Raw genomic sequence first — 25,137 nt, 5'->3', positions numbered from 1 at the left:
CTCGATATGTGACCCCGTTTGACCTCGGCAGAGCAAAATGTAGGAAATAAACGACACTCCATACGTCGCAGCTCGGAGTCAGCCCAGATTCGACGCATGGAGTGTCGTATATTTGTACATTTCGCCCTGCCGAGGTCAAACGGGGTCACATATCGAGAAGCAGTTTTTAAGGAAAGTTACTACGGGCTATGGGCTACCTGATTATGTGCTTTGATTTGGAATTCGATCAATCCTTCTACTCGAGAACTGGTGTGCAAATGTATTTTCGACATAGCCCTCAAATGACCTTAGGTCATCGCATGACCTTGAGAGGTCAAATGGGTATTAGGAAAGTAAGATTAGATGCTGGCGAGTCGATTGGTGCCATTTTTAGCGCTTTAGCTCTACTGGGTGGGCCACAATCTGCTGTGCAAATTTGGGCCACGTGACCTTTGCTGACCTCTGTAGGTCAAGCAGCTGGGTGTGACACCGAACGGCTCAGGCTGTGGATGGTACATGCCAAAGTCTCTATTGTGTGCAAGTTTCAACTTGATCTGAGGTGTCTCGAATATGGGCTGAATCTAGGCTGAATATGGGCTGTCTTGATGGACATCGCCCACACCAGTAGCGGCGGAACACCTTCAATTAACCCGCGAGTTGCTGGGGGGGGGGGGGGCGTTTAACGCCCCCACTTTTTTCGCCGGGCCATAGCATAAAAACGGCGCGCCGCAGGCGCGCCAAACTTTGGGTACCTGTAGGGAATTGATTGAAGGTTATTGTGACAAAGTTTAAAAAAAATCAGTCGGAAATTTTTTGAGATATCGATGTTTTAGTGACGTCATGATTTGAGTTTTCGACCAAAAACGGCATATGTTCAAAAAATCATATAAAATCACACAATAGACATACAGACATGCCGTAAACGCCATTAGACTGCCAATACCTTGAACAATCAAATGGCCATCTTCGACTATTGATTATTGTTCCGCATTTTCCAAAATCTTGAACTGAACCTTGGCAATTTCTCGTGACTACTTCACGACCATGATACATGCATTTCTTAAATTGAACTTTTTGAGCCAAACACGTACACATATAACAAAATGAATGTCACCATCGTGTTCTACGCCCCAAATTACCCATAAAACATGTGTCACAGGCTGCGAATATCAGTTTTGATTTTCGGGGATATGTGCCTACCCGGTTGACCTGACCTTGACCCTGGCCTATGCCTGACTGATCCCTACATGGAGCTGACACTCTTGTAGACCTTATATGATGGATTGTGCACCGTTTTGACAGAGTTTATGACGAGAGGCGCCCATTGCGAAGTCCTGAAGTCCATGCTACTGAAAGCCCGATTTCAGGTGTTTGACCTGACCTTGACCCGACCTGTGACCTCAAAATTCAACTTTAAAATACTCATCTGAAGCGTCTCGTCGCGTTCTTTCGTTTGCCGCCTCGTGTGTTTCGCTGCGCCTATTGGTTCTCGAGTTATCGGCTGGGGGCGTTTAACGCCCCCCCCCCCAGCAAACGGTGGGTGGCGAAATACCCCAGCAACTGCCGGGTTAAGGGGGGGGGGACACTGCCGACTTTTGGTCCCATTCTTTCCATGCAACGCCCATAGGGCTAATGTTAAAATACCAAAATCAAAGGGGGGCACGGTGCCCCGGTGCCCTCCCCGTTCCGCCGCCTATGGCCCCCACCACCCATATTACGCAATGGGGGTCACCCCCCCCCCCCCATTTGCGTATGCACCTGGGGGAGAGTTCAGAAGATAACTGCCTGTCCGATATTACCTAATGGCCGATATTACCCAACTTTCCCCTAGCTCAATATCTTAAAAAACGGCTGAGTTTTACGCATTATACTAGGGTTGACTATTAAGTAATGGAAGTGCCTTTAGCAATTAAAAGTTTTTGCACGTGCACACATTATTTTGGTGCCATCACGTGCGCCGATGTTTTGTCTATCCAATGGTGAGGACCAGGTGTCTTAAGCTACAATTTGCTCTGAGCTATCGACCGTTTTCCCAAGAGACCACCCAAACCTGCGGCGCACGACAAAAAAGGAGCCTGGCAATGGCCAAAATCGCGCGCCAGCGCGAGGTCATTAAATCTCAGTTTGTGGTAGGGTAAATGCCTGCTGAGATCAGGAAATTTCTTTTAAAAGTGTATGGAGCGACGGCATCAGGTGCGCCGGGCAACAGGTGCGACGGGCGGTGTGCCGCGTGCTCGCGCAGATCAGCGAAGATGGCCTCCTGGCGGCGTTCCAGGACTGGGTCAAGAGGCTGGAACGGTGTGTGATGCTAGGAGGCGATTATGTGGAGTAGTGGTGCTGTTATTTATTGTGTTATATGTATTGTTTTTATGAAAATATAGCACCTTACATTATTTTATTCGTGTAGCCATAACACTTGGCCACTGAGACCTGGTGATCTCGCCCTGGCGCACGATTTTGGCCATTGCTAGGCTCCTTTTTTGTCGCGCGCCGCAGGTTTGGGTGGTCTCTTGGAAAAACGTCGATAGCTCAGAGTAAAATGTAGCTAAAGACATCTGGGCTTCACTATTGGATAGAAAAAAGATCAGCGCACGTGATGACACCAGAAAAATGTGTGCACGCGCAAAAACTTTTAATTGCTAGAGGCACTTCCATTACTTAATAGTCAACCCTAGTAGTACTAATTTCATAATTCTAGAATTTTAAAATCCATTTTGCAGTATGTTTTGACATCGTTCAGTAATATTAATACTAGCACCACCGTGTTCCTGAGCTCATACTGCATCTGATTGACACATTTTTTGTTGAGAATTTCATTTTCAAAATTTGACCTTTTTTACCTGAAAGTGACCTGACCTCAGTTAAATTCAGCGCCCAGTTTCACCAAGTGCGGTAAACTCAATTTGGGGTAAAATACCAAACTACCCCACTCTGTAACTACAAAAATACTACCCCGAAATTAAGTTAACCTAACTTGGTGAGGTTGAGCACTTGGCCCAATCTCACCAAGTTATGTAAACCTAATTTCGGGGTAGTATACTTGTAGTTATTTAGTGGGGTAGTTTGGTATTTTACCCCAAATTGAGTTTACCGCACTTGGTGAAACCGGGCCCAGGGCCCGGTAAATGTAAATGTAAATGACCTCAAATGACTCGACCCAGACGGTACTGTTTTCGAAATCTTTGAGTGAAATGGATCATAGGACATGTGTCACGTGACCGATACATGACATAAAATTTCCGTGACCTCGGGAGACCTGGCCTTGACCTGAAAAGAAGAATTCGAAGTACAAGTTTGTTATCCTCAGGATATCTTCGGCACACATCAACGAATGTGCGAACCTAAAAATGAGCCTGATCGGACGTGTTAGCCGGCGGCCAGAGCCTAAATTGTGAACAAGAAAAATGCTGATAATTTTTACTTTGATCTGACCTGTGACGTCATCGGCGACCTCCAGGTCAATGAAAATAGGTTTTGCTCGACAGTTTGTCCAGGACTATCAACTACCGTTTGAATTTTGACAGTCGACTCAGTAGTTTCGGAGATAGGAGAGGGAAGGGCTATGCAAAGCCCCCCCCCCCCTGTCACTCGCTTTATGGAAAACACCCGAGTCATGCGCGGGTTAAGGTCAGGGCGAACCTTTTTGTGTCATTTTCAGCACCTAACTCTACTTACAGGACCATGATATGTTATTCAGATCTGCGCCCAAGAGCTTTGTTAACCCGCGCATGTCTGGGGTATTTTTCATAACGCGAGTGACTGGGGGGGGGGGGGGGGCTCTCCAGAGCCCCCCCCCCCTCCTATCTTCGAAACTACTGGCCCGATCATCAAAATTCAAACGGCGTCTGATAGCCCTGGAAAAACTGTCGAAGGAAACCTATTTTCATTGACCTAAAGGTCACCGATGACGTCACAGGTCAGGTCAAAGTAAAAATTACCGGTATTTTTGCTTGTTCACAATTTATGCTCTGACCGCCGGCTGACAAGTCCGATTAGGCTCATTTTTGGTTTACGGACACCTTGATATATGCCTTAGATATCCTGAGGGCACCGAACTTTTACTTCGAATTTTTTTTTTCGGGTCAAGGCCAGGTCATCCTAGGTCACGAAAATTGTATATCATGTATCGGCCAAGTGACGCATGTTTTATGGTCCATTTTACTCGTAGATTTCGAAAACAATGTCGTCTGTGTCATTTGAGGTCATTTTCAGCAGAATTTACCGGAGGTCAGGTCACTTTCAGGTCAGAAAAGGTCAAATTTTGAAAATGAAATTTTTCAACAAAAAAGGTGCCTAACAGATGCAATTTGAGCTCAGGAACACGATGGTGCCATTTATATTTCTGTGCGATGTCAAAAACGTAGTGAAAAGTGGTTTGAAAAACATATTGTTGTAAAATTTTGACAATAATGCAAATAACTTGGCTATTTTTGAAGATATTGGGCTCAAATTTGCTAGAGTAGTTCATCAGTATGTATTCTGTCATATATATTCCGGTTATTGTGAAAAATCAAAAACTGGATCAGAAAATATATTTTTTTGTAATTGTTAAAACAAATTTTTCAAACTTTTAAAATTTCGAAAATTCGAGATAGCAGTTTGATAGCTAAGTGTATTTATAGTCCACTGATGCAAAGAAATTGGATCTAGCTTTAAAACTAAGCTCTTGAGAGCGTTTGCCGTATTTCAATATTTTGCATCAAAATCGGCCGACATGACGTCACTCTGACGTCATTTCCGGCCAAACTATGGTAGCTAGAAAGTTGAAAGTTTAACACAAGGTGTCAAATTCATGCCGCTGAGAGTACCGCAAGTTTCGTGTTGATCCGTCAAACGGTTTGGGAGATATTGCCGAAAAACTGGAACGGGGCTCTGTAGAGCCCCCCCCCCCCCTCCCCCCCCAGTCATGCGCGGGCTAACCTCTGAATCAAACGGCTAGGAGTGCCACCGAACGGCTTCCGACACGCATTACCTACCCGCAGGGCGATTCGGATGTGACTCCTAAACGACTCCGGTGTAAGTCGGTCTTCTTACTAATGCTGCCGGGAAAATATCACTTGGCTGATATTCGGATACAGGTATATTACGCATACTTCTTAGCTCTTACATGATATATGACGCAGGCAGGCGCGGACCACATAGGGGCCGTTATAACGGCTGTCTCCGGTAGGCGGGGCACCCACCTCTCCCTGCCCAATCTTATAAAATGCCGTACTATTCTATTTACGGCATTTGGTAACATTCACAGTGATACCGGTGCTGACAAAGGTTTATCTGAGTCAACGAAATGATTCTTTAGACCGTCAAATTACGATGGACTGAAATGCGTGGAAACCATTTTGCATTTGATAGTCGTTTTCTGCAGCTGAACTTCAGCCAGTGCTGCCATATCCATTCCACGGCGTTTATAAGATTGAGCCTGGGTCGGTAGGCGGGGCACCCACCGCTCCCTGGGTCGGTAGGCGGGGCTCCCACCGCTCCCTGGGTCGGTAGGCGGGGCTCCCACCGCTCCCTGGGTCGGTAGGCGGGGGCTCCCACCGCTCCCTGGGTCGGTAGGCGGGGGCTCCCACCGCTCCCTGGGTCGGTAGGCGGGGCACCCAGCGCTCCCTGGGTCGGTAGGCGGAGGCACCCACCGCTCCCTGGGTCGGTAGGCGGGGCACCCGCCGCTCCCTGAACATCCGGGCGGGACGCGGCACACCGCCCGCCGCCGGCAGACGCACGACAAAAGCTGAACGGGCGCGTACAGATCCAGCTGGTTCCAGCTACAGCCGCCCACGGTACACATAAACTAAACCAGCGGCTGTTACATAAAATAGCACCATTTTCTTAGCAGTATTTTACGCTATTTGACGTCTGGTTGTCCATCGTCCACTGCCACTTTATCTTTCTAGTTGAGGTTTATTTGCCATTGGGTCTACAGTGCAGGAATATTTCTATCTCGCACTCCTCTGAGATGCAGAGATAAGAATTTGTTATCTCTGCATCCCTCTGAGATGCAAAGATAAGGTCTCGAGGGTCCATAACGAAAAATCAAGAGTTCAAGTGATGATGGGTCAATAACCGAACGACATTTTTAGTGGTTGTTTATGGATGAAACTTATGAAATAAGAACAAACTACTCTGAATCAATTTTTACATGGATGAATGCATTTAAATATATTATTTTCTTAATTAAGAATAAACCTCAACATAGAAAGATATAGGATTCCTCATGGCTCACTCGTGGAAGATCGGATATCTTTTCCTCGCGTGTTACAGAAAAACCTCGCTCCTTCGTCGCTCGGTTTTTCAGTAACCCGCTTGGAAAAGATATCCTTATCTTGCACTCGGAGCCATGAAGAATCCTCTATATCACAAATGAGGGGATGTTTTTGCTAAACATGGTTCAAAGCAAAAATGAGCAGCTTTTCTGAACCAAAATTGCTTGGAATGTGGGTGGAATTGACCGAGCAGCGGGGGTGGACAGGCGGTGTGCCGCTCGTCCCCCGCTAGCCTAGAGCAGGACAGAGCGGGCCAGACGTGGCGCGCCGACGAGTGACGACGCTACAGATCTGACAATTACGGACATCACAGCCACCACTCGCGACCGACTCACGACTCACGATAAGATGACGGTGTCACGACTCACAGTGCACATGGTTCCCGCACCAAGAATACTTCCCGTACGCCCGGAGACAGCTGAAGCTCTTCGTACACCGCAGCTAGCTGAAGCCCACGGCCGTAGGCGGACGCTCTAAACGGCCCAGCTTACCTAGCTCCGCTGGAAAGCCCTCTGTCGGCGATCACTGAGAGCTCAGCGCTCAGCCGAGCCACCTGCAGGCTTCTCACGCCGCGCTGCAGATGGCGGTGGCTATACAGCCCTTATTCTCAGCCAGCGGTCGGTGCTTGGTCCCTGGACCAGCCGACGGAGCCCGGTCGCAGGCACCGTGTCCTCTGCGCTCCCTGTCGGCGGCTGCCGCTGTCACACGGCGGACGACGGAGCACACCGGGACAGCGACAGCCCCGCACGGTCAGCGCTGCACGAGCATGTCCAATGCCCGGTCCCGGTTCATATCGCAGCGGCGCAGCGCGTCAGCGGCCCGCTGCTCAGGGAAGCCCAGACCGGTGAGTTGAGTGAGCGAGCTGAGGAAGTCGGCCGCCCGGCCCAGGTCGCCGTCACACTCGAGCAGGCCGCGCTCGGCCGCCAGCGGCGCGTGGCCCGCCTCCTCCAGACGCTGAGCCGACAGACAGAATTCGATCACCTGCCGGAGATCACACCACGCGGTCAGACACTCGGCCATAGCCCCACATCGTGACGACACCGGCTACCCATGCACGACACTCATAACTGCGCTACTTGGATCCATGTGTTCTGTGCTATACAAATAGCAGCTTGAGCTAAGCTTGACTTAAAAAATATAAGCCGCTCATGGAAATTGGTGACGACTGGTCTCACCTGTTTTTCGTCTCCGTCAAACTGGGTGTGCAGCCTCCGGAGTCGGTCGAGCGGGAATCCCATCTGCGCCAGCTCCTGGAGCCGGGCGCGCACCGCCGGCTCCAGGCCGTGCAGCGGGTCAGGGGCCGTCTCGGCGGGCCGCTCCGGCCGCTGCCAGGGCCACTCCTGCAGTACAGCACATCGATCAGTCAGCAACAGGGACAGGAGCAGACTGCAGGCTGCAGTAGCGACATCTATCCTACAGGAGCTGCCTCGGCACTGCAGCGCAATGCGCATGTGTTCGGAACACGCATTCTCGGGTAAACACCACGGCTCAGTTAACTAATGTATTGATCTATGCACATCGGCTCATTACACGGTCCTACCCAGACTGCCCATCAGGCCGGACCGACTGTCCGCCAGCTCATCCCTGAGCTCCTCTTGGCGACCCAACCGCTCAGCCCCGAGCCCCACCCGCCGAGCAACCCGCTCAGCGACTGCCGCCGCCCAGGGTATATTGAGTGAAGGGTAGGACGAACTTTGGTAGGAATTTCTAGTATAACTACTAGAAAACCTACTATATGTGGTCGGGACTAGCAAAAAGTTAGTTGAAATTAGAATATGGTAGCGCTTATGGTTGGCAGTCATGACGCGCACGTGACATTCATTTCTTAAATTTCTTAAATAACAGGTTTTAGGGGCCGATTAGTGGGCAGATACATTCAATTAGCTATTACACCTTTTTGCATTTGAATTCAACCATTCGCCATAACTGTTTGAGGAGCCATTTCGACAATCGGCATTGAGCACAACTATTCCGGCGTGGTGTGTTTTATTTCAGCCATTCAGCAAAACAGATTGAACACTGAAATGAGCGATCCGCAAAACAGTTTAACACTTCGCCAGAATTCGACATTGAGCGAGCTCGCTCGGCATATGACGAATAGTTTCGACCATTGACGATTTGTTTTGCACAATGTTGAACCATTTGTCCAATGTCGAGTTATACGGGAAGATCGCCGAATAGTTTTGCACAATGGTGATTCTTTGTGACCAACCGACCATTTGTAGCGCCACCTATATGGCGAATGTGTACAAATGTTTTGCCCAATGGTCAAAGGCTAACGCAAAAAGGTGTAATAATTGATAATGCAAACATCCAAGAATCTACATCATTCAATTCTAGGCAAAATCACGCGGCGCTGCCAGGATTCGAACTCACGACCCTCGGATCTGTAGCCCGATACGCTACCGACTGCGCTACCGAGGACCGCGCTCCGTCGATCGGAGAGGCGGATCGCGGGTGCTGGCGTGCAGAGAAATCTTTACCCTGTACGCCGTAGAAGATCGGCTGGGTTTCGTGAAAAATGGTAGAGGAATTGTCGAAAGAAAATTCATCGATCTATCATTTGAGACTAAGAACCATTGATTCCTTTAAAGGTTGACCGAGATATCGCTCGCCGAAAACAGGCCATTTAACATGTAAACCCTATGGGCTGGTAGGAAATGTACGCCGTGGAGCAGCAGTGCTACCAACTAACTTCGGCGGGGGCCGGCCGCCGCCGGCGATGCGCCGCATTATATAGGGGGGCTGGGCGCCCGCCGACCAATCAGCGGCCGCCACGTCACCTACGTCACCAGCCGGCCGGGACTGCAGGTTGCAGCGCCGGCGCATGCTGCCGGCGGCCGATACGAACGGCCGCCGCTCCCCAACCCCCCCCCCCCCCTACACAAGAGAGGTGTACGACCGCTCACATTTTACAAGTATGTACAACACTTCGCAACGACACAGTGCACGATACACTACCGCACCCGCGATTCGCGCAGTTCAGGGACCCCCGCCTGACACTGTACAGGGGCAGCCGCGCCGCATTCGGTACGGCGCGGACGGGCCGAGGGCGGTAGGAGGCGACTCAGGCCTCGCGCCGCGATCTGGGTGATGCCGCGCGCACCACGCGGCGGCCACCTCTCGCGGCAAACCGCACGTCTGTCCATCATACGGCGTCAGGTGGTCGTGGTGCCACATCTTGGTTTTACCGACGCCGTCCCGCACTCGGTAGGTGGCTCCTCTTCCTTCTCTTCTTCCGTGGCCCCACGGGCCCTTGTGCCGCAGGCCGAACTTTGGCTGCCCTCCAGCTGCCGCTCGGAAGTCGCGCTCGTTACCGGCTACGCGCTCGAAGGGGTGTGTGGCCGGCTTGTTCTGCACCGGGGCCCTTGGAGGTGGATTGGGCCTTTTCCACCTCACCACTCGATCATTCTGACCTCCAGAGTCCAAGGCCCTGCCCCACTTTCCCAGCACCGAGGTGTTGCAAGGCGTCTGATAGCTGAGGCGCTGTCGGGCGTGATTGTGCGGTGGGCTCTCTTCTTGCGCCTTCTGCTTGCCGCTCCGCTCCACCGGACTAGCGTCCCTTGCGTCGCCGTCGACACCTGGACGGCTGATGGCGCGTGCTTCCCCGGGCGACCCGCCCTCGCGGCGGCTCGCGCTCTCCGCCTCCAACCCGTTTGAGGTCACCGTGTCCTCGACGCAGCCGCTGCTGGGCTGCCCGCCCCCGCATTGGCTCGTCCCGGACCCGTCGCGCTCGACCGGGTCCCCGCATGGGGCCACTGGGGCTGGCCAGTGTCGCCATCGGTCCAGTCCTGCTGACTTGAAGACGGCCCGAGCGGTGCAAGTCACCAGGGCCACTGCCCGCGCGCAAACCTGTGCGCACTGCCTTGCCACGCCAGTGTTCGAGGCCCCCGATCGCTCGCGATGCCCGAGCTTGTCGAGCTGAGGTCGGGATGCGGGCGGAGCCCCGCTGCCCGCCGGCTCTGATCGTATCGTGCACACGAACGACGGTGTAGGAGGGCACCCTTGCCCCTGTCCTGTCGCACTACAGTCCCTCGATTGTGTGGGCTGCCCTGCCGTAGGGGTCCCGTTGACGGCACGTGGGTCAGCCACCCTCCGCTGCCACTCACGGCTGCACCCCGCTGCCGGTGTGTCCCCCCGCTGCCAGTGGTTCGCGTGCGCTGTGAGGCCCTCCATCACCGGGCGGGCAGGCATGCCCACAGCCGCAGTCGCCGGGGCAGGCGGGCGTCCCGTCCCTCGCTGACCCCCACGGCGGCACCCGGGGCAGAAAGGCGTCCATCCGCTGGCCTCCTCAGACGGACCACGGGGGCGCTCCGCCCACTCCAGGCCCGCCTGCTGATAACCGGGTGTGACAAACCGCCCCACCTGCTCGTTTGCGTGTGTGTGCCGCGCCGGACAGTCGCGGACCAAGTGGTCGGGGCTGTTGCAAAAGAAACAGCGGCGCCTGCTACCCCGCCTGTTTGGGTTCGGTGGCCCTCGTTGGGAGTCACTCGCCCTTGTCCCGTGCCCCGTGCGGTAGGCGTTCCGCCTTCCCGCCATCTCAAGAGCCTGCAGGGCGCGCTGCAGCTCTCCCATTACCCTTTCCAGGGCGTCTAGCCGCGCGGTGACAGGCGCGTCTCGGTCTTGCACCGCCAACGCCTCGCCCTCGCTGGGCGGGCGCATTGCTCGGAGTGCGTCCTGCTGCCTTTCGAATTTATCGGCGACCTTCACGGCTTCGATGAGGCTGGCCGGGTCCTTCGTCAGCACCCGCACCCGCAGCTGCTCCTCACGGAGGCCGCATACGAAGCGGCTGACGACGGTCGCTTCCACGGACGGGTCGCCGGCTCTCGCCCCTGGGTAGGCCTCCCGGCCTGCCTGGCGTACCCTGTCGGCGAAATCGCGTGTCGCCTCACCGGGCTGCTGTCGGATGCTCGCTAGTTCAGCGTGCACCTGCATCGCGTTCTTTGCTGTGCCGAAACGGGCTTCCAATGCGGCCACAGTTTGCTGGAGGTTGCGCTGGACCTCCTCCGACAGCGAGGCGAAATAGTCCAGGGCGCCATCTTGCAGCAGGCTGACCAGGCCCTGCAGCCGATTCTCTTCAGAGAACGCGATCGTCTTCGCCCGAAACCGTCGGTACCACTGACCCCATGATTGTCCATCTTTCCCCGTGAAATTTTCAAAGTTAGCTAAAAATAAAAATTCTCTCTCCATGTTACGTTACTCTACTGAGCCGATTCAAAATAAAATAAAAAAAAAATTACTTTAAATGGTGCAACCCAACGAATGCGTGTCCGCTAGTGTCCGAACCGTCCTACCGACCGCGCCAGTTGTTCGGAACACGCATTCTCGGGTAAACACCACGGCTCAGTTAACTAATGTATTGATCTATGCACATCGGCTCATTACACGGTCCTACCCAGACTGCCCATCAGGCCGGACCGACTGTCCGCCAGCTCATCCCTGAGCTCCTCTTGGCAAGCCAACCGCTCAGCCCCGAGCCCCACCCGCCGAGCAACCCGCTCAGCGACTGCCGCCGCCGGCGATGCGCCGCATTATATAGGGGGGCTGGGCGCCCGCCGACCAATCAGCGGCCGCCACGTCACCTACGTCACCAGCCGGCCGGGACTGCAGGTTGCAGCGCCGGCGCATGCTGCCGGCGGCCGATACGAACGGCCGCCGCTCCCCAACACATGCGACGCAAATATGGCAAAACGCAAGCAGTTACCATCCATTCGCCACGCATAAACACCAGCCGACTTTGTCATTATCGGACATAATGCTAGGCTACGAATCAGACCAGCCGGGCTTCTGCTGATCAAAATTCGGTGAGCGAGATTTGGGCTAAGCTCAGCAAAGCATGGCCAAAGTCAAAATCTTCCAAGCATCTTTGCCATCTTTTTTTAATCGTTAAAAAGTAAAATGCATTAGAAGTCACAGTAGTCCGATAAAATCCCATCCTCTCACCTGCGTCGGTGGCGCGCCGCCGGAGCTCGGGGCCGGCGGCGGTGTGTGCGACTTGGTGCGCCGCGCCGCTCCGCCGTCCGAGTCCGGACCGGCGTCGGCCGCCGCTGCCGTCGGTTCGCTCAGGTCCGGTTCGCTCCTACTGCTGCGGAGTCGAGCTCCGGCGCCGGCCGGCGGCCCGTAGTAGCGCGCGTAAAACTCCTGCAGCTGGCGCGCATCGGGCTGTGGCGGCGCGGGCACCGGCGCCTCGGCCGCCAGTGAGTTGGGCCGCGCCGCCGGGGGTACGTACCCGCCGCCCGGGTACCGGTACGGGGGCGACTCGACCACCGCCGGCTTGGCCGGAGCGCCGCTGTACGCCGGTCGACTGTAGGCCGCGCTCGGGTACGGCGAGTAGGCGCCGGAGAAGCTGTAACCGCCGGCGCTGGCGGCTGCCGCGGCCGGCGCGTGGTACTGATGGCTGTGGGTGCCGGCCGCCGGCCGCGTCTGCTGCGACTGCTGGCCCGGGTACTCAAGCCGGGGCTGGGAGGTCGCCGCGGCTGCCGGCGGCCGGAACACGCTGGCTAGCTCCTCCATATCGTTGATGGTCTTCAGCTCGGCACTGTCGAACGGGTCGCTCGCCTGGCTCTCGAAGTCTCGGTAGTTGAAGGAGGCCGGACGCTGGGCTGACGCGCCGGCGGCCTGCTGGTGTCGCCAGGTCTGCGGCTGCAACATGGCCGCCGCCGCGCCCGCGAACGGGTTGAAAGGGTTGGAGGAGACAACGGTGGGCGAGGGACGTGCGTCTGTCGCGGGCGCCGCAGCGGCCGGACGGCCGACGGCAGCGGCGGCCGAGCTACTCGCGTCCAGGCCTGGCGCTCGGCTGTGGTGGGAGTGGCTCGGATCGACGGCGGCGTTCGCAAGAGCTGGAGCGGGATCGGCGGCGTTCTCGGGGTCCGTCGAAGTTACGTGGTTTGTGGCAGTGGCGGGAGCATCCGCCGCGACTGGGGGTGGCGAGGGGGCCGCCGCAGGTGCGGTGGCGGTGGCGTTGGCATTGGTGGTGGTGGTGGCATTGGCAGTGGAGTTGGCTGTTATAGCATTGACAGGCGCGGTAGCAGGGACGGCCGGAGATGTGTCGCTCCCGGACGCTGTCGCCTCCGTGGACTCGGCTGTGTTGGCCTGCTGCTTTTTGCGGCGAAACTCCTCCAGCCGCTCCTGCTCCTCGCGGCGCAGCTGCTCCTCCTCCTGGCGCCGCCGCTGCTCCTGCTCCTCGGCCAGTCGCCGGGCCTGCTCCTCCCGCCGACGCTTCTGGGCCTGCTCCTTCAGGTGCAGCCGCTCCGTCCGACCCGTACGCTCCGACAACAGGTTGCGCCTGCGCTCCTGCACCCAATGCAGAGCCTTGGTCTCCAGCTCGAATGTTATCTGGAACAAAATAAATGGAGAAACCAAGGGTATGGCTGAGTACTACAAAATAATCTAAGGATTTGGAAATCATGATGAAAGTTACTACAATCCATACAGATGTGAAGGAATCGCATGAGAGCTCGATATTCGCTGTAAAACGCTATGCAAATAGCAAGGTGCAATATAAAGCCAATATGTGGATTTATTTGAAACAAAAAGAGCACTAGTAATGTTATATGGCTGCAACTACCTGTCAATATCTCAACAACTGACATTTGTATTTTTTAACTCTCGCAAGACCGTGGCCTTTTCATAACGCAAGCTACCAATGGAGGAGGGTGGTCCGATTTTAATTACAATACGTCGTTTGTAATAAAATTCGCACTCGTGCTGGACGCTGTCAGGACTGAGCAACGAATCGAAGTCACTGAATCCGTCAGTGTTTGTGACCCGCAGTCTACGATCAGTTTGAACGTCATGAGAAAATCGTTCCCAAGGATCAGATCAGAATTTTCTCGGGGTGTTGGCTTTTCAACACCACTCCATTATTTTGGGTCGTCTTCTGTTTCATCGGTCCTTTTTGTTTGGATTAGCGCTCATTGTTCATTTCTACACTTCAATATTGCAATAAGCATTCTTCTTCTCCTCCATTGTCTGGAGATTGTCAATATCGAATAGGAAATTGTCAACGACTTTATTTATTTTCTCGCGACATTCACACTGATCGTAGGCTGTGGGTCACAAACATTAACAGATTCAGTAGGTAACTTCGGTCTTCGATTCGTTGCTCAGTCCTGACAGCGCCAGCACGAGCGCGAATTTTATTACAAACGACCTATCACATTTAGTCATAGCTGCGCCGTCCCAGGCACTCATCAACGAAAGCCCCCTGCATCAGAACTGTCACACCAGTAACAAGGTACGCAACCCAATGCGAGTTAAAATGAAGACTTACTGGTTGGGCAGGCAGCTCTGATGGTGGCAGAGCGCGGAGAGGAGCTGGTAGATGAACCTTTGTCGGAGGACGACACAGTTCACTTATTTTCACTGGTACACCATCCATTATGAGTCTGCAACAAGAGAAGCAGCAATAAGTTTGTAGCTTTGTCTTCATGAGTAAATATGCACATATAAGTCAAAAAATCTCGCCGGAACGTGCCGCCGCCGGCCGGTTCTCGGCTCTCGCTGACAGCGCCGGATGGTTCCGTCCTAGCATTACGCTACTTATGTACCACTGCTAACGATCGATCCAAGTCAGGATCCCTGTGAATACTTAGAAATGTACATACAGGTAACACAAAAAATGTAAATACATACAGGTAATTTTATTATGAAAGAAGTATGAAAATTAGCTGGTATCATTTTGAGTTACGACTTACGAGTGTGTTTATACAAAATTGACTGAAATGCTTCCCGCGTCGGCTGCCCCCCGCCTCAACCTGTCTGAAGACAATCTTACTCTAATCAGAGCTTTAATTGCCATTATTATGGCTTGCGCATGTTAAGTTAGGATGCGGGATCTTGTAAGGTATTGGCACGGAATATATAGTCTGTCGTAGACTATATATTCCGTGGTATTGGTTAGGAAGATGCTGGATCTATGAATTAATGGAATTCCTTTCACAGAACAGGGCATAATCAAAAAGGTTGAAATGGAGAAATAAAAAGATAAACCAAACCATGTTACTGCTTTTTCAAAAGTAGGTACCAATGCTTAATATGAAGTCTGGCCAAATGCAGACTGCAGGGTGGAGGAAGTGAAGTTAGCTTTTGTTAGGTTTGGGTCTTATCATCTTGTGCCAGAATTTCTTAAATCATCAGTTTACCCCAAAATTCCTGCATCTATCAGTACACCCGAATTTCCGTGCACAGAATTGTGCTAGATGCTGCACCAAAATTTTGGGGCTGCTTCAAGCACACAATTTTGGTGCAGCGTCAAAATTATGGCACAGTTTTCCCATTATGCCAGACATGCTTTTGGTAACATTGATTTTTTCCACTCTGGTACAGAAACAAATATTGTAGCCAAAGCTTTATTGGAATTTCTATTTCAGCATAAATATTCCAAGGTAAATGGCAGCCGGTCCCGTAGCTCAGTTGGTAGAGCGTTGGGCTCCGCGTGGTGAGAGCACGCGCCACGCGTTCCCGGTTAAAACAATCCGGGTTCGAGGCGCGATGGGCGCTTGACATTTATGGGCCTCCTGACAGGTATGGTTGCGGTTGGTGGCAGGCCCTGGCCAGGCGAAGTCAGTGGGGGGACCGGCCGTGCGCGGCTCTGTGCGCACGTTAAACTTTGGACTCTAAATTCTGCCATAGAACTGGAATTGCGCGATCGGAGGGTAGACGGCAGCCTCACTGCAACAAGCTTCGCTTAGCGGTGGTTCTGTCCTTGTGAATCCTTCCTATCAAAAAGGTTCGGACTAAATTTAAAAAAAGATGTGCATATCCAGGGGTATTCTCTTAGCAGACGTCACCCGAGCTGCCATATCCAGTTAGGTAGGTTGTAGGTTGTAGGTTGGTAGGTTAGGTTGTAGGTTGTAGGTAAGGTTAGGTCAGGTTAGATTATGTTTTGTTATATATTTAACTGTGAAAAGACAATTGTTGCGCATGTGAGACGTAGATATGGCAGCTCGGGTGACATCTGCTAAGAGAGTACCCATGGGTGGAGAATTGCTTCCAAAGTTGGTATGGCGTCCGTCGCTTAAAACAATGCTTTTTAGCAGAAACGTTAACACAGGAAAATCTGAGCTTTACATTTAAAGACATGATGTGGAGATGAATTGTGAATTAAAATGAAAACGGACTTAATCCACAAGAGTTCGTTGGGTCGGAGCTTTCGAATTGTATTACAATTCTTCGTCAGCGAGAGTCGTATCGGATGTTAAGATAGAATCGAAGGTACAGTGCGGATCGAACAAAATATATTTTCGAACAAAATCGAACAAAATATATTTTGTTCGATCCGCACTGTACCTTCGATTCGATCTTAACATCCGATACGACTCTCGCTGACGAAGAATTGTAATACAATTCAAAAGCTCCGACCCAACAAACTCTTGTGGAGTAAGTCTGTTTTCATTTTAATTCATCTGAGCTTTAGGTATCTTAATCAAACCAAGTATGCTGTGGATTAGGTACTTGTCTTCTTCCCTGAAACTCATTGTTCATGAATTAAAACATATTTTACTAATATTTTATATTCTTATCAAACTGAAATCCTTAAGTTTCATAGCTTTTACCCTAAAAAGTTGGTATGGCATTGCCATACCATCTTTTATGTTGGTGTGGCGCGTGCCATACCTGCCATACCATATTCTCCACCCATGAGAGTACCTATCCAGGATTTCTCTTGGTTGGGGGGGGGGGTCCACAGTCAAAAGGGCCAAGCCTTTCCTTCAAGAATACTTGACGCATGGCGAAATAACCAGTTTAGCAGTGACACTTTTTGGGGGCGTTTTGGACGGTTCTCCCTATCTATTAGCAGTTAGCACCTACTTTGATTAATTCTCTACTAAACAGATACCTAATGGCGAGAGTGATAACTGACAACCTGAACCCATCAATCATAATGATAAGTTACTTGCCTTGAGTCCAAGGCTATATATATATATACGGTCTTTGGCTGTATAAACCCCCTTGATCACACCACACAATTTCAATTAGGAAATAATAAAGTTATTTTTCTCTCTCCCAATCTTGGAACCTAAAACAGACAGTTATGGCGCATCAACGACAATTCCTGTACGAAACAACCGAACAGCAAGCAGCATCAGCAAAAAATAAGAATCGGCCAATCAGAGATGCAGGGGAAGAAGCCCACCAAGGCCCTCAAAAGGGAGTGTCTAAAAAGCAGACGAGATTGGCAGACGAGCCCATGCTCAGTAACTACTGGACTGATTTGGATAATTCTTTAACCATTCATTAGCAAGGAACCTATATAGGTGCCGTTTTTCGTTTTTTGGCGATTCGTTCACTCTGACTGGACCAATCGGACCAGAATGGTCCAAAACCATAGGCCCCCTTAAAAGCAGAAGAGCCCATGCTCCGAAACTACAGGGGCCGATTTCAATGAAACCTTCACCATTAGACGCGCCGTGGTCTGAAACGGTGCCATTTCTGATAATTTTTTTGATTGGTCCACCCCAAGTGGTCCAAATCGGTCCAAAACCCCTAAAATCTGTTGCAGACGAGCCCATGCTCCTGGACCGATTTCGATGAAGCCTTCACCATTAGACGCGCAGTGGTCTGAAACGGTGCCGTTTTTGATGATTTTTTGATTGGTTCACCCTAAGTGGTCCAAATCGGTCCAAAACGCCTAAAATATGTTGCAGACGAGCCCATGCTCCGAAACTACTGGACCGATTTCGATAAAACCTTGACCATTAGTCGCGCCATTAGTCGGAGCATGGGCTCGTCTGCAACAGATTTTAGCGGTTTTGGACCGATTCGGACCAGTTAGAGTGGACCAATAAAAAATTATCATACACGGCACCGTTTCAGACCACGGCGCGTCTAATGGTGAAGGTCTCATCGAAATCGGTCCAGTAGTTTCGGAGCATGGGCTCGTCTGCTTTTAAGGGGGTGTATGGTTCTGGACCATTTTGGTCCGATTGGTCTAGTCAGAGTGAACCAATCGCCAAAAAACGAAAAACGGCACCTACATAAGTTCCCTGCTATTGAATGGTGAAAGAATTATGGCAGCCATTCTATAATTTAGGAACTACTTGACCGATCGAGATGAAAACAACACCAGTCGATTCAGCATATGCGATTTCATCAGCCGTTTCGAATATGGTGACCTCAGATGACCTCGGTGACCTCGAGTAATAGGCGAAAACGTAAAGCTGACCTTTCAAGGTCACCGAGGTCACCTAAGGTCGTCATATATGACGATTTCATCAGTCGTTTAGAATATATTGAAACGACTGATGAAATCGCATACGTTGAATCGACGTTGTGTTATCATCTCCGATCGGCCAAGTAGCTCCTGAGCCAAGTAGGCTGCCATGGGCAACAACGGTCATATGACCTCCCAAGGTCACCGAGGTCATCTGAGATCACCATATTTAACGGCTGATGAAATCGCATACGCCGAATTGACTGCCGGTGTTTTATCTCGTTCGGCCCATTAGTTCCTGAATTATAGGATGGGTGCCTTAGGCCACAACGGTCATGTGACCTCCCAAGGTCACCGAGGTCACCTGAGGTCACCACATTCGAAACGGCTTATGAAATCTCATACACTTAATCGACTGGTGGTGTTTCTATCTTGATCGGCCCAGTAGTCGTTCGGCCCATCGGCCCAGTAGTAGTAGTAGCAGATTGGCCCACCAAACTTTACCATAAATGGAGCATTTATGGTAAAGTTTGGTAGAAAAAAAAACTCAAAATTGATGACGTAAATTTTCAAACTCAAATTTTGGCCGTTATAGACCAAGTAGAGTAAGACGAAGACCACTGTTGGATTCTCCGTGATGAGCTTCATTGAATAGACGACACATACTGTTTTATGCAAAAATATCAACTCTGAAATTTGACTTTTTTGAACGGACCTTGACCTGACCTCATCGACAGACGAGAACGCGAGCTAACCTAACCGGCCCCAATGGTTAAGTCTAGCCCACACCATTGAAGTTGAAATGTAATATTGGCCATAAAACATGCATCACACGACCCTAATATTGTTCATATTGTGACCCTTAGTGACCTGACCACCGTGACCTGACCTGGTATCCTTGACCTGACCTCCAGCATATGCATTAGGCAACGAACGCTCTATCGATGATTTTCGATAACACTACTCGATACTCGATGTTATAACGCATTCCTTAACACGAGCACCGACGGGGGGGGCGGATATCCGCCCCCCCCCCCCTGAGGTTTTTCGCGAATAGCGGGAAAACCGCGGCGCGTAGCGCCGCGAAATTTCGTACAACTATTCTCTCATCAATTGTACACATGGTGTGCAAGTTTGAACCTCTTAACTTTTAAGGTCAGGTCACCAGGTCACTTTGAATGACCCAACCTCAAGTCACTTTTTTGCAACTTTGTCACCGTGCCAGAGCTACAGTAGATGTCGGAGGCCTTTGAAAGTCGCAGGATGTTATAAGGTTATTAATACTAGTAGCTACAATTTGTTTATCTCGGAATTTTGATATCGATGACCTAAGGTCAGGTCAATTTCTCGACCTCCCCATTATAAGTCAATGGGGGGAAAATCAACTCCCTGTTTTTACCACTAAAACGGGTCGGAATGGCCCCATAAACCCTACATGACCTCATATACGATCAACCTTCACTACCTTGAGGTCTGTTTTGCTGTTGGGCAGCTCTAAGGTCATGTGACGTCATCAAAGGTCATCAGCGGTTTTTTGACAATAACTCCGTACAGGAACATGATACAGCCGCGCGGATGGTCTCATTGTGTTCAGCTCGTCAAGGCGCATCGAATGATATACATGATGACCTTGAGGTCACGTGACCTGAGGTCAACCTTTGACCTTGACCTTTCGAGGTCAACATATATATCATTGGATGCGGATTGACGAGAGGATCACGATGATGCCCTTAGTTTGTTCGTATATTGACTAGTTCGAAAGTTATTCGAGAAAAACTCTCTCCATATCTAGCGCCGCCATTTTGACTTTTTTGACCCCTGTGACGTCATCTTTGACCTGACCTGAAAATGACCTTTGTAAAAATTGTAGACCTTGTCCGTGCGTATCCCTTTCCGTTTACCGCTTGTCGCTATCTTGCTTCGTTCTCGAGATCTCAGGGGGGGGGGCGGTCATCCGCCCCCCCCCCCTCCCGTCGGTACGAAGTTGGCGCAGACCCCCGTCGGTGCGCGGGTTAAATCCTTAGAAGGCCCGTAAACGGTTAAAAATGCGACCTTTTTCATGACCTGTGACGTCATTTGTTGCACCAAGGTAAACGAAACCAGGGCCTCGTTTCAAAAAGCTACGGCGGTTTTTGGTCTTGTATTGCCAGTGCATGTGAAGCGATGACGTTAGTTTGAATCGTTGAATTTATTTATCTAGCAAAGAACAGAAGGGAGAAGGGGGAAAATAAATTTATCGCTATGCATGCACAAGCACATGCAATACAAGACCAAAAACCGGCGTAAGTTACGGATTCGCTTCATGAAACAACGCCCTGGTCACAATGTGGTTGGCTATCGAACGCCGTGGAATGAAAGCGATGTCGCTCGGTTCCCTTTAACCCTCGCCCGCACATGCCATTTTCCCATCCTAGAACGCACATGGGGGGGGGGGGGGGGCGGTTGCCACCCCCCGCGCCATTTCGTTCCTGTTGGAGATAGAGCTTAGCGGTAAAGACCAAAAAGATTCTTTGGGAAGAGGCGAATCCAATGATACCCAGTTTTACCTTCTCAGGTCAGTCATTGACCTTCCAGGTCAGGTCAAACTAAAAAATGTTGCTGTTTTAGGTCACCGTTGGATATCAAGCGCGCTGCTTGCTTGTCATATACCTACCGATGACGATGCCGTTTTCTGGTGCCAAGCCAGCTAGAACCTCTTTGTCACACTACCCGACCAGGTTTTTGCTGCTGAGGTCATCTCACTCAGGTCAAGTTAGGTCAAGGTCAATAATATGTGTTTGTATGTCTGTGTGTGTCTGTGTGTATACTGATGTGTGCACCGATTGTTTATGTGTCCATATTACATGAAATCATGATCTGAGAAGCTTTTACCAAAAATGTAGTCAAAAAATTTCAAAAAAAAAGTAAATTCAGCTTGCCTAAAACGCAATTATCTTAGATGACCTAGGTTGACCTTGACCCTGACCTTGACCTCTGTACATCGTCGAACAACATGTTTCATGATAGGTGGGAGGTAGGATTGGCATAAAAGGCCGAAATCAAGGTGTTAACCCGGCAGGCGGTGGGCCTACCAGCCACCTTCCGCGCGGTGGGGGGGGGGGCACTTTTTTGCCCCCCCCCCCCCCGTATCTCCGAAACTACTGGACGGATCCGGAAAATTCAAACGGCGTTCGATAGCCCTGTCAAATTTGTCGAAGGAAACCAAATTTCATTGACCTCGGGGTCATCGATGACGTCACAGGTCAGGTCAAAGATAAAATGTTTCACCGTTCACGGGGCTTCTAGGGAAAGCGCTATAACACCGAGTAAAACGCATTTTGTCGAAAATCAGCGATAAGGCGTCAGTTGTCTAGTACATATGTTGCTATTAGAGGTCACTGGTCATACCAGGTCAGGTCACAGGTCAGGTCACCAAAGGTCACCACATGAGCCCAACTTTACTAAGGTTATGCGATGCATGTTTTATGGCCAGTTTTTCATTTCCAACTCAATGGTGTTGGTTATAAGACCATCAGGTACGGTTTAGGTCACTTTCTGGTGGAGGTCAGGTCAAGGTCAGGTCAAAAAAGGTCAAATTTTAAAGTTGATATTTTTGCATAAAATGGGTAGGGTAAGGTGCCTAATTAGCGACCCTTTCCGATTTGCGACCTACCTCCCTACAGAAAAACTGGCAGGAGAAAACGGGGTAAAAACATCGTCAAAAGGTCAGCCATACTTTGGTTATCAAATTAAATTCTTTTCCGGTCGTCGATGTTTTTGGTGGGACGTTTCAGGTGAGTTTAAATAAAAATGACGAGTTTCTTATCCAAAACGTGTGTGTTTGGGCCCTCTCTGATGAAAAGCGATGCACATTAGGATGATGCACCTTATTTATTCTCAATCGACATTCCTTTTTTAATTGATTGCCGTTTTCCCATAGTGAATCGCTCAACTGTGCACAGCATGGCGGTTAAAAATGTGTCGCAACTCATATTTCCTATTTGCGCCTGACATGGTCGCAAATAGCTCAAGAAGGGAAAAAAACGGGAAAAGAGAGAAATGAAAATGAGGTGTTACTGAAGCTTGCAATGTGTGGCAGGGGATGCCAAATGTCGTCACCGACTGCAGGGGTGCCGAATTCAGCGCGGACCTCGAATATCATACAAGATAGCCCGCAAAATTTGTGTTTCCGCCTTCTTTTCGTCTTCGGTGCATCACGTGATCAGTTTTTACTTGCGTAAATGTGTTGGATAAACGTTCCTGTTCGAGTGATTGAGTGCTTTGCGTATAGGTTACCTTTTTGAGATCATATTTCATCTTTTCAGGCGTCGCATTTTTTGCCATTTTTAATATGGGGAAACCCATAGACTTATTAGCGACCCTCCCCGGTCGCTAATCGGGAAGAGTTCCCTATTAGCGTTTTTTGCAATGGTTTGCCATTATGCTCACTACAAATAAGTTAGTGAATATTGGGGCAGAAAATGACTATATTTTAATAGAAAAATGAACGATCTCTCTGAAAATCAAGCCAGTAACACAGTGGCACCCACAGAGCGTGAGCAATGACGGTTCAAATTAAGGGGGTCGCTAATTAGGCACCTTACCCTATCGATTCGATGCAGCTTGTCACGGGGAGTCTAATGGTGGTCTTTGTTTTGCGCTACGAGGTCTAGAATTGCTAAAAATTGAGTTTGAAAATTTGACGTCATCAATTTTGAACAGTTTTTTCGCTATAACTTGGCCAAAAAAAGAGGTATCGATCTCAAATTTGGTATGTAGGTAGAAGGCGGTAGGGGCTATCACATATATTCCGGTTTTTTCGAAATTAAAAAAACTTTTTGGGTTTTTTGGCTATTATATTCAAAAAATCTATTTTTTGATTTTTGGGGGTCAAAATTCAAAAAATTCGAAAAACCGAAATAGCAGTTTTGTAGCCCTTTTGATTCTACACCTTTTATGTCTGAAACATTTTTCTATATCTCTAAAGCTGTAGGCCTGACAGCTCTTCCCGCGAAACCTTTTTTTGGGTCGAAAATGGTAAAAATGACGTCACTCTGACGTCATTAGCGGCCAACCTATCATAGCCTTTTGAAAAATTTTTGGTCACCATGTGCGCTAGCTGCTCCCGGGAGGGTACCGAAAGTTTGGTGACGATCGGCGCAGCGGTTCTCGAGATATATCGAAAAAACTAAAGGGGGGGCAAAAAAATGCCCCCCCCCCACCGCCTGGAAGGTTAAAAGCTCACAAGGCCCATAGCCAACGCAAGATGTTGAGAATTGGCCATTTGGGTCATGACATGACCTGAAAAACAAGGTCATATCTCCGAAACCAAAAACCACAGAAACTTGAAATTTTCAGTGGACATCAAGAAAGGATAGAGGAGCAGCTATACGAAAAATCAGCCTTCTAGCTCTAAAAATGTTGAGTGCAGAGCAGAAAGACTACCTGGGGGGGGGGGGGTGGCAACCACCCCCACCCCCCATGTGCGGGCGAGGGTTAAAGGGAACCGAGCGACATCGCTTTCATGCCAATTCATTGACTTTTTTAAGGTGGGAGGGTCCCTTTAAAGGGACCCTTCCACCTTCAAAAAAGTTGATAAATTGCCATGAAAGTGATGTCGCTCGGTTCAGAAAGAGCGAAAACGAATATCTACCAAATTTCATCGAAAAATATTCACCGGTTTTCAAGAAATTAGACTTTAACATTTGTTTACTTTATGGGATCTCCGCTGTTCCTAGTGACTTTATTTGAAAGTGCGGCACTTGTTGCGCGCAAAGCGGCATATACCACCGCGTGCTACTAAACGTTTTAGTAAAAAAATTAAAATCGTTAGATCTGCGCTGACGTCACAAATTCTAAGGGGACATTCCAATGCATTAGCCTCTTAGAATCCGAAAACTGCAAGTTTGAAATTCCATATCTCCGAATTAAAGCATTTCTCGATGCTGTGAGTGCCCAAACCGGTATTTTCAGGCCATGGCCACCAATTTGGCTATCTCAGCTCAAAACTAATGTTAAGGTGGGATGGTCACTTTAAACAGTTTGGAAGATATTGCCGAAAAACGGGAGGGGCTCTGTAGAGCTCCCCCCCCCCCCCCCCAGTCATGCATGGTTTAACTGGGTGTGTAATAACTTTGACTGTTGATCGCAATTTTCTCATTTAATTTCCTTCTGAAGGAATACATATTTTTGTTAGTGGCACCAATATGGGGAATTAAAGGCACGGAATGCGGCTTTTCTGAGCGAGGGTATAAGTCGCCAGGCTGAACAGCTATTCAGCTTCATGTTTGATGGCGTGAAACTCAGTCAAAATCATGATGTTTACATACGATCAAGCGCACCATTCAATACACTTACCTACCGTAAAACTCCATGCCAGTCCACTTGATAAGAGCAGTGAGCACTATCCCTTCTTCGCGCTGTCACACGCGCCCAAACATCAACCACCAAGTGCCCCAACACCGGTGAGTCGTTTCGTCGCACAGCGCGCAGACTGTCACAAACGCTGCACATGATTGGCGCAGAAATGCGCATGCGTGAACAGCCGAACAAGTATGGCTAAGCTCCGGCTTTACTCCAGTCAGCCGAACGACACAGCCAGCTTGATCAGCCCGCGCTCCGCCCAAGTTAAGCCTGTTTTGGATGCGCGGGCAGATGTCGGGCTGAGCTACTGCTATCCGCACGTGGGCATAGCTGCGGCATGCCCCAGCTCAGCCCTAGTAAAAAATACATTGGTTTTGATCAAAGTGGGCAAACCTAAGCTAA

At 50.2% G+C, this 25,137-nt stretch overlaps 1 protein-coding gene across 1 annotated transcript; it reads right to left on the bottom strand.

Moving 5' to 3' along the window:
• Positions 1 to 6,335: 6,335 nt before the first annotated feature.
• Positions 6,336 to 14,623, bottom strand: LOC122393644 (skin secretory protein xP2-like). The gene is made up of 4 exons (XM_043389862.1): positions 14,512 to 14,623; positions 12,183 to 13,574; positions 7,415 to 7,579; positions 6,336 to 7,220 (listed from the first exon to the last, which is right to left on the bottom strand). The coding sequence occupies exons 1-4, from the start codon at positions 14,617 to 14,619 to the stop codon at positions 6,990 to 6,992; spliced, it is 1,896 nt and encodes a 631-aa protein (XP_043245797.1). The 5' UTR covers positions 14,620 to 14,623; the 3' UTR covers positions 6,336 to 6,989.
• Between the last annotated feature and the right edge of the window lie 10,514 nt (positions 14,624 to 25,137).

This window comes from Amphibalanus amphitrite, unplaced genomic scaffold, assembly GCF_019059575.1.
Source record: "Amphibalanus amphitrite isolate SeventyFive unplaced genomic scaffold, NRLGWU_Aamphi_draft 000546F_arrow, whole genome shotgun sequence".
In the NCBI taxonomy this organism is placed as follows: domain Eukaryota; kingdom Metazoa; phylum Arthropoda; class Thecostraca; order Balanomorpha; family Balanidae; genus Amphibalanus; species Amphibalanus amphitrite.
This window is presented reverse-complemented; position numbering and strand designations above follow the sequence as displayed.